Here is a 12675-nt window from a genome sequence, read left to right as displayed (position 1 = left end):
CCTCCTTCAAAAGGAGGTACTAGAATGTTTTGTGACAGGTAAAAAAAACCCTGCACCTCTTGTCTATTTTCAAAACATAAAAGCTATGAAAGAAGATTTAATGCAAAGTTACCAGCAATATAAAACCCTCATTCTTAGGATGCTAAATAGTCATACTTCTGTCTTAACACGGACTTACAAAGTCTTTGCACTAGTATATAAAGTTTTGCTTTAACATGTCTTTTTGAATAGCTATATAACAGTTATGTTACATATTAGGCTTTGTGCGTTTTGTTGGTTTTGAAGGAGACCTGCAGTACTCTGTCCCCTAGACGGTATCCATTTAAGCTGGCTATTGCCATGGCTGCTTCATCATAGTTGGTCATAGTCACAAATCCAAAGCCTTTACACTTGTTTGTGTTAAAGTCACGGATGACTTTCACATTGGTCACTGCACCAAATGGTCCAAACATTTGCCAAAGAATACTCTCATCTGCATCAGGTGCTAAATTGTAAACAAAGATACACCAGCCTGTTCCAGCATGCCCAGGGATATTGATGCCTGCTAAACTGGTCATTCCATCAATGGTCATTGGCGAAAACCTGCCAAAAATCAAGAAGCTACAATGGATCCTCATACATGATTACAAAGTAAACATTAAAAAAAACAACCAACACTGGGGCACATAAGAGCTCTATTTTTACTACTTAACCAAAAACATTTCAAATTTGTTTTTTTATGTAAACATCTCTATACCCAGCTATGTAAACATCTCTATACCCAGCTATGTAAACATCTCTATACCCAGCTATGTAAACATCTCTATACCCAGCTATGTAAACATCTCTATACCCAGCTATGTAAACATCTCTATACCCAGCTATGTAAACATCTCTATACCCAGCTATGCAAAAGTCTTAAAATGACATGTTTGTTTGTAGGAAGCTTATTTATTGCCATTATGGCAGAAAATACAATTGTCAACAGAATGTGCTGGAAATACACAGGTCAGGCAGCATCTGTGGAGAGCGAAGAGTTAACGTTTCAGGTCTGTGACCTATCAGATGAAAAGATCACAGACCTGAAATGTTAACTCTGCTTCTCTCTCCACAGATGCCACTTGACCTGAGAATTTCCAGCACTGAGTTTTCATTTCAGATTTCTATTTTTATCGTAATTCTAATAAAGGATAACTACAACTGTACTCTAACAAACATTGGGCGGCACAGTGGCGCAGTGGTTAGCACCGCAGTCTCACAGCTCCAGGGACCCGGGTTCAATTCTGGGTACCGTGCGGAGTTTGCAAGTTCTCCCTGTGACCACGTGGGTTTTCGCCAGGTGCTCCGGTTTCCTCCCACCCCCAAAAACTTGCAGGTGATAGGCAAATTGGCCATTGTAAATTGCCCCTAGTGTAGGTAGGTGGTAGGGAATATGGGATTACTGTAGGGTTAGTATTAATGGGTGGTTCTTGGTCAGCACAGACCCGGTGGGCCAAAGGGCCTGTTTCAGTGCTGTATCTCTAAATAAATAAATAAAAATAATTGTCAAGTCTAGCTTTATATAAAAGGTAGCTGCTCAACACAAATGCTCAAGCATTTTTCTGATGTTTCAGCACCTATCAGAAAAATGGGAGCCTAACTAAAATTCCAATAGAAATATGAATTTTGAGGTTGGAAAAATATCAGCAAAATTTAGGTCGAGCTCAAAAATGGTGCTGGAAAATCTGCACTTAAGTTTAAAGGTTTGTTCATTTAAATGTTAGTTGTATTCCAAACTAGTTAATGAATATGGATCTCACCCAATGGAATTCTGAGAAAAGTTATTCATACATCTAAAAGTTAGTCAATATCTATTCTCAATCCAAGAATGGAATTAGTGTTAAAAAAAAGTATTTTTTTTTATAACTTTGAGCAATTTAACCTGTTCAACCAAAACGGACAACCCCTCAAAACTTGGATTGTAATGTTTAAATACAGAAATAAGTCAGGAAAAAGGCCTCAATTTAAAAAATCCACTGGAAGAGGAGAGACAATTACCTCTTGACGCCATAAGCCATATTTAGAAGATTGTCCAACCTGCAAAAAACATTTTACAATTCAGTTGTGCATAAAACAAAGTCACTCCACCCAAGATTTACATTCATTGCAAAAGGAAGATATCTTCTTAGCTTCAAATACTTATATTTAGTACAAATACATTTGGTAATTAAAGCATAGTGGTGCTGTGTATAACTAAGGATATCTCCGGTTCTGGTCTTCAAAAGCAATTCAGCATCCACCTTCAAAACCGGGCTTGTGGGAGAGGAGGGGTGGGGGGTAGGGTGAAGGGAAAAGGAGGAAGGAAAGGAGAAACACTGACATTAAGAAATTAGCACCCTTGTATGCGCATTTTGTCAGGTGATCTCAGTTATTTAAAAATTCTCTTTCTGAATTAGTTCTTTGATCAGGTTTAAGGCAGAGAGCAAACGACAAGGCATGTAAAATCAAGTTTATAGCTCCAAACGGAAAGTTTGTACATGGAAGCTGAATTTCTTTTGAAAGAATGAGATGACATTTAAACCAAATTAGGCCATATGTATTTGTTCCACCTCGATATACAAATAGGATTTATACCACTAGTGCAAAGACTTTCAGTTGGACATTAAAACTCTCAAGCCAGCTTGCCAGGTGATTGTCTGTTCAAATAATTTGAGATTGGAGTGTCAAACTCAGTTTACCAACTTGACAGCTGTTTGCCAAGGTGCAATGGGTCTAACTACCAACACGCCATTCCTAATCAGATCAAAGCACAGTTCAGGTGCAAAATTAAACTTTAAAATATCACGGAAACCTAGATTGTAGTACTGTCATTAGATTAGCTTGGTCAGAACTAATCTGAAAATGGGAGTTAGCTAGTGAAAAGATTTAAACTTTCAGGCATTTATCTTGAATCTGGACAATGTTTAACTGAATTACTGATTATAGATAATTCAATACTGCTGCCAGTGGATACAAACTTTAAATCCTGGATATGTTGCATTTATAGATCGTTAGGACAAAAAAAAAAATGCATTCAAGCAAAGTACCAGTAGAAAAACTGATGTTGCAAGGCAAGATTGAAGCTCTCCGATAACATGGTCTAGATGCAATGCTGCATCTGGAGACTTCGCAAGTTGCTGAACCACATGGTCCTCCAGATGTTGGTTCCCATCTGTCTAGGATGAGATAGAGTTTTAGGACCATATTTTTCAATCAGTAGGGGGAAACAACTGAAGGGAGAAGTTACAGGAAAAAACATTTCCACTGAACCAAGAAACTAAAGTCCTGCAAAACTGTAATGACTACTGCTACTAAAATTCTGACAATTTGTTTAGGCAATTTGGATAGTCTTATTTTAAAAAGTAAAAAGTGGCTCAAATGGCCCAGACTGAACCCATCCCTTGTTAATGTAGCTTGTATTGATTGAGCAGGTTTTACACATTCTTGCATCAGGCAACTATATACACCAATATGCCTTCAGATCCAGAATTTACATGCAATGCTGTGCATAGATCCTCTCTCGTTAGACTGGCATATTAAAAACAAATGACTACAGTCCAGTGGCAGCAAACTTCACCTTAAGTAATCAAGAACTAGGATCCCATGGTGAGACCTACAATGGAATTTCTCCACAAATTAAACCCAGCTGCATATGATCAATAATGGAGCAGATATCCAAACTGCTTCCTGGAAGGAAGTGCTAATCCAGATACGTTTAAAAAGGAACTCATTACATATTAGATTTTTCTAGAGTTTGAGTGAATGCTGAATTGACAGATTCTTTAAGTGGAAATGCATGTACTCAAGTCGTTCAATCCTGATGTGAAAACATTCAGAAATTCACTGCTGTTGAACTGCATTCCAAGCTTTACCATCTTCCTTTATTACTTAAGATTTGCTAGTGCCTTATAGACCGAAAAAAACTTCCAAATCTGAGGGCAAGATGGAATGCATTTTTCTATACTCTAGAAAGCTATATGTTGGCTTAACTTTGCTTGACCAATGCACCACTTGCCCAAAATTACCAGAGAAGAAAAAAATATTGCCAAGTAAGGGGGCAGACTTCATTTACTAGCAGCTACCAAATGTGTACACTATTCAATTGAAAACCTATTCTGATGTAGTCCTTCACTGGATTTTTCATCAGTCAGTGATAGGGATTTAGGGTGGCAACACTGCAAAGGTAACAGGAGACGAAGAGCCAGTGAATGATTAAGTTCTCAGCTTGAAAATAAGTCTGCTTGCTCTGGGACACAATAGGCAAACCATACCAAATTGGATTTTGAATTTGTAGTATTAGAGTACAACCCTTCATAATGGTACAAGTCGTCCAGGGCAGCCTACAGCACAACTTCAGAAAATCCTCTCATTTGGAACATCTCTTACAAATGCTTGCTATGGGAGCTTGCAGGGAACCTGAAATTATAAACCTTAGTTTGTGACACCTTATGAGCTTGAAATGATTTGGAAAAGGCAGAGACTGCTCCACTCACTAGTCTCTGACTCAGAGAAGCCTGCTTTAAACAGTCTTCCACTATCAGTAGAAGCTCAAAAATCAGTACTGACACAAAGGTCATCGACCTGAAATGTTAACTGCTCTTATCCCCATAGATGCTATGTTGTATTTCCAGTATTTTCTGTTTTTCAGAATTCCAGCATCCACAGTATTTTGCTTTGGTATTTGTAAAATCTACTTGGTTCATGACAATAATATGCACCACTAATCCTAAACTGAAGATTAGATTGCCTAGCTTCCTAAAAAGAGAAATGGCTTATAGGGGTATATGTCTACTGCTCAGAGATCCAGCATAGGTATATGCAAAATTTAAGCATTACAAATTCAACACAAATTAAGTTACCCAGGACAAGTTAAGTCTCATGTGAAACATTGTGGTTAAACTGGTCTAGCTACAAGAGATACAAAGGATAAAGTTTGTACACTCAGCATAAACTGATTCTATGCTGCAAACTTACCATTGGTCAAAGACATCCAATTTCAATTGGTCAAATTACTCCACATATCAAGTATGGGATAGCAGCTGTATCAGCTGAGTTTATCTGCTTTTAGACACACACACAACTGCACAAGACCTCTGGCAATTTCTAGTTGCCAACATCTCTTCCTTTAGAAGCTCCTGAGCTTGCACTGAACTCCAAAAACTTTAACTGTCTTCAGGTTACATGGTTCAGCGTGGCAACTGGAAGATTTGCAACCCTGAAGCACTTTTTCTGCCAGTTGAGCTCAAGGCCAAATACTTCAGTCACCTCTTTTTGGGGATACAAAGTGCCAGGTTTACCATCTCTAGCATTAACTATGCCCACATAGGTTGAAGTAGTAGTCAGTGAATGCTTCCAAAACCAGTATAGCTCTGTTCATGCATTAACCAACAATGCACACAGAAGCTGATCGAGGCCAAATATGCATTCTTGAACTTCACATTCAGTTTTGAAGACAGAATTGGCATTGTTGGTTATACACATGCAACTGGTTGTACCATCATTTAGGAGTTGAATGAGTTAGACCAATTTATCCAAAGCAATCACATGCCTTAGAAGTATGAAAATTTATTCCTCTCCTATAAATCAATGTAGGGTACAGATGAGTTTATTTTCAGTACCTGGAACAGGAGGTTAAGTTCCAATATTCATTTGGTAGTGGACCTGCCTGGCATGAACTCGCTCTGCTCTAGTTGTCTCTTAAAAAGATCTACAATCCTTCCATGAATTGTGCACACCAAGACTTTTCCTGGAACAAACAGAGGGCAATTCTTCTGCATTTTCCATGTATGGTTTTTCTGCTTCTGCCACTTCATATTGGGATTAGTAGTCCACATTTCTAATCTTAGGATATGACCTCTTACTCCCATGCACTGCATGTTAACGGATCTAAAGCTTTAGTGCACACCTCTGCCTTTCAGCAGATATTCCACACATGCCAGGAAACCACAGGTTATGGAGTTGCTTAAATGAAAGCCTACTTCCAGAATGGTCTGTGGATAGTAATATCATTTACTGCTTCTGAGATCCTCAGAGGAAGGTTCAGATGATTTCAACTAGCTCCATCGTGATGCCATCGTCTCCAGGCGTAGGTGATAGCAACTGACTGTTACTGTCTTCGACTGGACATGGGTCTGATTTACAAAGCCCACAAGTGTTGCGAAAGGCATAACTTGTGAATTATGTTCCAATAGCTGCATTGTCTTGTTCACACTTAAATTCCCAGTTCTGACAGTTCAATATAGAAGCTGCCCTCATCTTACCCCCAAGTGTAGTATATATCTACGTGCCAAGATACTTTCCTCAAATGATGTCAAAGGCTGATCTACCAATTATGCATTCCCCCATTTCCAGGACAGGATTTGATTGACTGTATGGACCACTGCACGTGTGTTATTGCCAGGGCAGTCCCCATCTCATACCTTCTGTTAGTAGTCCTGCAGATAATACTAACCCTTCAACGTGCCAATGTCTTGTATTGAGATTGTTCAGTTTGTTGACTATCTTTGAGATATCTGCAGCTGGGAGTAGTGTACCGTAGACTCAGCAATTTGTCACTACCTTCCATTTTTGACTGATTAATCTCTTATCTGGTGTGGCCATGTCCATCAATTTAGGTCCTTCCTTCAGTACGCGTCACCTATTTGAAGGGTGGAATCTGGCACCGAACTGGAAGTATTCTGAATTTTCATTGGATCCTATAGCAGTGGTGAAACCAAATCATCTACTTGAGGCACAAATCTAGGCAAATGACTACATAGTCCATGCTGATGGCTTTGTCTACAATTGAGGACTGCGTAGAAAATCTTTAAATCACCAAGTTTACAGAACTGGTAAAAGTGCATGCTGCCAAGATGCTAAGATCCTATGGAATCAATGCAAAACATCTGAGGATTCCAGGCAAGTGAGGATTCTCCTACTCTATTGCAAATTAAGCTTCAACAGCACCTTCCAAATCAGTGACCTTTACCAACTGGGAGGACAAGGGCAGCAGACACATGGGATGACCAAGTTCCCCAAGTAACACACCATTGACTTGGATTGTCAATGGACCAATGACACCATTGATTTGTCACTAGGTCAAAATCCTGGAACTCCTTACTTAAATGGCACTGTGGGTGTACTTGCACCACATGGAGAGCAGCAGGTCAAGGCACCTCACCACATTCTCAAGGACTGTTATGGATGAGCAATAAAGTTGGCCTTGCCAGCAAAGTCCACATCCCATGAACAAATTTTTAAAACCCTGGTGCGAGGATCATGCATGTTTTTCCCTGCCATGGGAGAGAATAGCCTCCCTTTATATGCCTAGTCAGAAGGAAATTCCCAATTTCAATTGTGAAAGAAGTCAAAATCATGCATCAGTAGTCAGCCTAGGCAGAGCTTTAATACTTGAGTAACATGAATGACAGAAGGATGGAAGCCAAGAATCCAACTTAAAAAGGCCCCTTTACTGATTAAGGTGGTGGCATTCTCTTCAACAACTACAACTTACCTGTACACAGAAGACAACTACCAGGGAATAATTTCAAGGAATGCAAATGGAGACTCAAAACTGCATTGTTTAAAAAGGGAGGCGCAACTTGGTAGGTCACTGACTAAGACAGCTATCTGCAGAAGCCATGGAATTATGGCACCCTCCTGATGGACAACTGATCTGAAAAATATTGAGCGAAACCTTCACAAAGACAGCAAGTTATGAGCTGCATCCTGGAATGCAAAGACAATAAATGAGACCAATTCTGCTATAGTGCAAACAACCTGGTAACTACTAAACATAGCTACTGGGCTGGAGGTGGTGCAATGACTGGAAACTGACTAAATGTAAAACAGGTGGCTGTGGGATGTGGTAGAGAATATGGGATTAATGTAGGATTAGTATAAATGGGTGGTTGTTGGTCAGCACAGACTCGGTGGGCCGAAGGGCCTGTTTCAGTGCTGTATCTCTATAAATAAATAAAATGAGCAACCAAAATCATGAATTCCAAGTATACAAGTTTAAGGTCCTCAGTTTTAGAATCATTTGCCCCAAGGGTGAAATTAAAAACTTCCACATACCCTTCAAAAATTATTACTTATGTATTTTTTTAAGCCACCATTTTATCTCCAATCTCCATGAGCTGTATCTGTTGGTCTGTCAAATGCATAAGTTAATTAGAACTTGTAATCTAATGACCTGTTTAATTCAAAGAACAAAAATCTTCTACTTGGCATTATTTGCCATGTGCAAGTGATTTTCTATAGACAATGATAGAAGACTCAGTCACTGCAAAGAGGAATGAGGCTCAAGTTTTGGATACAAATCACTCACAGTAGGGTACACAGATTGGTATGATGCAAATAGGAAATAAAAATTGAATGTCTAGCCAGGAAAAAGGCAGGTTGAAGATACAAGCTTCACCAGATGGATCTTTAAAGAGATGCTCAAATGTTTCTAAAAAGGTGGCAAGGAGCAGTCAAAAGACTGTACAAGCAGTGGTTAATATTGATGGGGTTGACTGGGCTGATGACAGATCTGGGAAGTGGGGAGGGCGGGGTGGGGGGTGCTGAATTAGTAAGACCATTGAGCGTCACTGCACCTTGTAGTGCAGTCCGGAGCATAACTGGAAGCTTTGGAAAACTTACGATACTGGTTAGGCCTAAGCTAGTAAAGTGTTGTGTTGAATTCTGGGTACTACTTTCGTGAGGATGTCAAGGCCTTAAGAATGGGCAGAAGATTTACTAGATGAGGAACTTCAGTCTCTCCACCTAACTGGAGAAGCAGAGTTACTCTCTTTCAAGCAGAGGTGGTTTGGAGTTTCCAAAATCAAAGTTTTGAGAAGAGTAAATGAGGAGAAACTGAAAAGAAATCAGACTAACAATTTCCCATTCTGGGGAAATGAATATCTTCACTATTCAAAGAGGAGAGATTGGTGGGGCTTATTTATGGGCAGAAATATGTTTAAAAAATTGTACTAAGGATGTTTTATATCTAACAATTTTTCAGCCGAGGATTGAGATATATTCTCAAACAAAGGAAAAAACACGCCCCCCACCCCAAGCATGGTTTTACCAGACAACGTGCAATGTATCAGACACTAACCAAATCCACTCAGTGGTATTACACACCTAAAACATCTCCAATTTCTGACAGTTCAACTAAGCAAATCTTTAGGATATGAATGTAGCACATGTTACATAACCTAGGTCAATAGGGTTGGTCCTCTATACAACACCTAAAAGTGGAGGAATCTCAGTTTGTGGTATCACTCATTATTTTGATAGCTCAGATTGCATCTAAATAGAAGGCCATATCATAGGTTAACTGCAAAGAATACATGCAGTTCTCTACAAATAACCACAGCATTGTAGTCAGAGTTTTACAGCACAGAAACAGTCCCTTTGGCCCAACGCGCCTGAGTCGACCATCAAGCAGCCGTCCTAACTAATCCCATTTCCCCGCACTTGGCCTGTAGCCTTGTATGTTATGGCGTTTCAAGTGTTCATCTAAATACTTTGAGTGTTGCTGCCTCTACCACTCCTTCAGGCAGTGTTCCAGATTCCAACCACCCTCTGGTGAAAATATTTCTCAACTCCCCTCCAAACTTCCTGCCCCTGACCTTAATTCTATGCCCCCTAGTTATTGACCCCTCCATTAAAGGGAAAAAGTTTCTTCCTATCTATCCAATCACTGCCCCTCATAATTTTGTTTACCTCTATCAGGTCCCCCCCCTCAGCCTTCTCTGCTCCAAGGAAAACAACCCCACACTATCCAGTCTGTCTTCATAACTGAAATGCTCCTGCCCAGGCAACATCCTGGTGAATCTCCTCTGCACCCTCTCCAGTGCAATCACATCCTTCCTTTAGTGTGGTGACCAGAACTGTAGACAGTACTCCAGTTGAGGCCTAACTAGCATTTTATACAGCTTCATCATAACCTTCCTGCTCTTATATTCTATGCCTCGGCTAATAAAGGCAAGTATCCCATATGCCTTCCTAACCACCTTATCTACCTGTGCTGCTACCTTCAGTGATCTATGGACAAGGTCCCTCTGACCCTCTGTACTCCCTAGGGTCCTACCACCCATTGTATATTCCATTGCCTTGTTAGACCTCCCAAACTGCATAACCTCACACTTCTCAGAATTAAACGCCATTTTCCACTGCTCTGCCCATCTTACCAGCCCATCTAAATCGTCCTGTAGACCAAGGCTTTCCTCCTCACTATTTATGACACCAATTTTCATGGCATCTGCAAACTTACTGATCATACCTCCTATATTCCCGTCTAAATCATTAATGTACACTACAAACAGTAAGGGTCCCAGCACCAATCCCAGGCCTCCATTCACAAAAACAACCTTCTACCATCACCCTCTGCCTCCTGCCACTAAGCCAATTTTGATTCCAATTTGCCAAATTACCTTGGATCCCATAGGCTTTTACTTTCTTAACCAACCTCCCGTGCGGGACCTTATCAAAAGCCTTACGGAAGTCCATGTAGACTATATCAACTGCTTTACCCTCATCTACCCATCTAGTTACCCCCTTGAAAAATTAAATCAAACTTGTTAGACACTATTCCCCCATGCCAAAGCCATGCTGACTATCCTTGATTATTCCCTGCTTCTCCAAGTGGAGATTAATCCTGTCCCTCAGAATTTTTTCCAATAGTTTCCCACCACTGATGTTACTCACCAGCCTGTAATTACCTGGTTTATCCCTGCTACCCTTCTTGAATAATGGTACCACATTCGCTGTCCTTCAATCCTCTGGTACCTCTCCTGCGACCAGAGAGGATCTGAAAATTTGCGTCAGAGCCCCCACTTTCTCTTCCCTTGCCTCACAACCTGGGATACATCTCATCTGGGCCTGGGGATTTATCCACCTTTAAGCCCGCTAATACAGCCAATACCTCCTCCTTTACAATGCTAATTTGATCAAATATTATCACAATCCCCTTCCCTGATCACTACACCTACATTGTCCCTTTCCATAATGAACACAGATGAAAAGTAGTTGTTCTAAACCTCACCTACCTCTGGCTCCACACGGATTGCCTCTATGATCCCTAATGGGCCCCACTTTTTCATGGTTATCCTCTTGCCCCCAACATATTTATAAAAATGCCTTGGGATTTTCCTTTAATCTTGTCTGCCAGTGATTTTTCATGCCCCCTCTTTGCTCGAATTACTTTTAAGTACTCCCCTACACTTTCTATACTCTTCTAGGGCCTCCGCTGTTTTCAGCACTCTGAATCTGCCATACGCCTTTTTTCCCCCCACCCCCTTATCCAATCCTTTATATCCCTTGACATCCAGGGTTCCCGTGAGTTGTTGGTCTTACTCTTCACCTTTACAGGAACATGCACCTGAACCCTCACAATTTCCCTTCTAAATGACTCCCACTGGTCTGATGTAGACTTTCCTGTAAGAAGCTGCTCCCAGTTCACTTTGGCCAGATCCTGTTTTATCAAATTGAAATCTGCCTTCCCCCAATTCAGTACTCTTATTTCTGGTCCATCTTTGTCCTTTTCCATAACTACCTTAAATCTTAGAGTTATGGTCACTATCCCCAAAATGCTCCCCACTGCTACTTCTACCACTTGTCCAGCTTCATTCCCTAGGATTAAGTCCAGTAACGCCCCTCTTATAGGACTCTCTACGTGCTGGCTCAAAAAGCTCTCCCGAATGCACTTGAATTCTGCCCCCTTTAAGCTTTTTGCACTAAGACTACCCCCTCTAATATAGGGGAAGTTGAAATCCCCTATTAACCTATTTTTGCACCTCTCAGATTTGCCTACGTATCTGCTCCTCTACTACTGCCTGTGTTTGGAGGCCTGCAGTACACTCCCAGCCAAGTGATTGCCCCCTTTCTGTTTTTAAGTTCTACCCAAATGGCCTCATTAGAGGAACCTTCTAAGTTATCATCCCTCCTTACTGCAGTAATTGACTCCTTATTCAACAGTGCAATGCCACCTCTTTTACCACCCTCCCCCCGATCACGTCTGAAGATTCTATACCCTGGGATATTAAGCTACCAGTCCTGCCCTTCCCTCAACTATGTCTCAGTGATAGCAATATCATATTCCCATGTGTTAATCAACACCCTCAATTCATCTGCCTTACTAATAAGGCTCCTTGCATTAAAATAGATATAATCCAGCCTTGCATTATTTGCCTGAGCCTTAAAAGGTCTACATTTACTCTTTCCTCCACACTGACTTAGCTTCACACTTATATTTGATTGTACAACACCCCCTACTGTACCTCCACTCTGTATCCCAACCCCACCAAATTAGTTTAACCCCCCACCCAACAGCACTAGCAAACCTCCCAGCAAGGATGCTGGTCCAGTTCTGGTTCAGGTGCAACCCGTCCATCTTATACAGATCCCACCTTTGCCAGAAACAGGCCCAGTGATCCAAGAATCTAAAGCCCTCCCCTCCTGCACCATCTCCCCAACCATGCATTCATCTGCTCTAACCTCCTATTCATATACTTACTAGCCTGTGGCACCGGAAGAAACTCAGATTACAACCTTTGAGGTCCTACTTTTTAAATCTGCTGCCTAGCTCCGTAAATTCTTTTTGCAGGACCTCACCCCTCTTTCTACCCATGTCATTGGTACCAATGTGGACCACAACCTCCGGCTGTGCACTCTCACCTTCCAGAATACTTTGTAGCCAGTGATATCCAAGAC

The 12675-nt window shown here is 40.9% G+C and overlaps 1 protein-coding gene across 7 annotated transcripts in view; it reads right to left on the bottom strand.

Moving 5' to 3' along the window:
• Positions 1-254: 254 nt before the first annotated feature.
• elavl2 (ELAV like neuron-specific RNA binding protein 2) overlaps positions 255-12675 on the bottom strand; it is a 91568-nt gene continuing 79147 nt past the window's right edge. For 3 of the 7 annotated variants that reach the window (XM_068028901.1, XM_068028902.1, XM_068028907.1), the window contains exons 6-7: positions 2017-2055; positions 255-582 (exon numbers count right to left, since the gene is read on the bottom strand). In XM_068028901.1, coding sequence (XP_067885002.1) covers positions 255-582; positions 2017-2055 — 367 coding nt within the window. Of the gene's footprint in view, positions 601-2016; positions 2056-12675 lie in introns of all 7 variants that reach the window. The other 4 variants (XM_068028906.1, XM_068028903.1, XM_068028904.1 and 1 more) reach the window with 3 other exon arrangements.

This window comes from Heterodontus francisci, chromosome 4 (assembly GCF_036365525.1).
Source record: "Heterodontus francisci isolate sHetFra1 chromosome 4, sHetFra1.hap1, whole genome shotgun sequence".
Taxonomy (NCBI): domain Eukaryota; kingdom Metazoa; phylum Chordata; class Chondrichthyes; order Heterodontiformes; family Heterodontidae; genus Heterodontus; species Heterodontus francisci.
The sequence above is the reverse complement of the archived record's forward strand: the minus strand, read 5'-3'. Positions and strand labels throughout refer to the sequence as shown.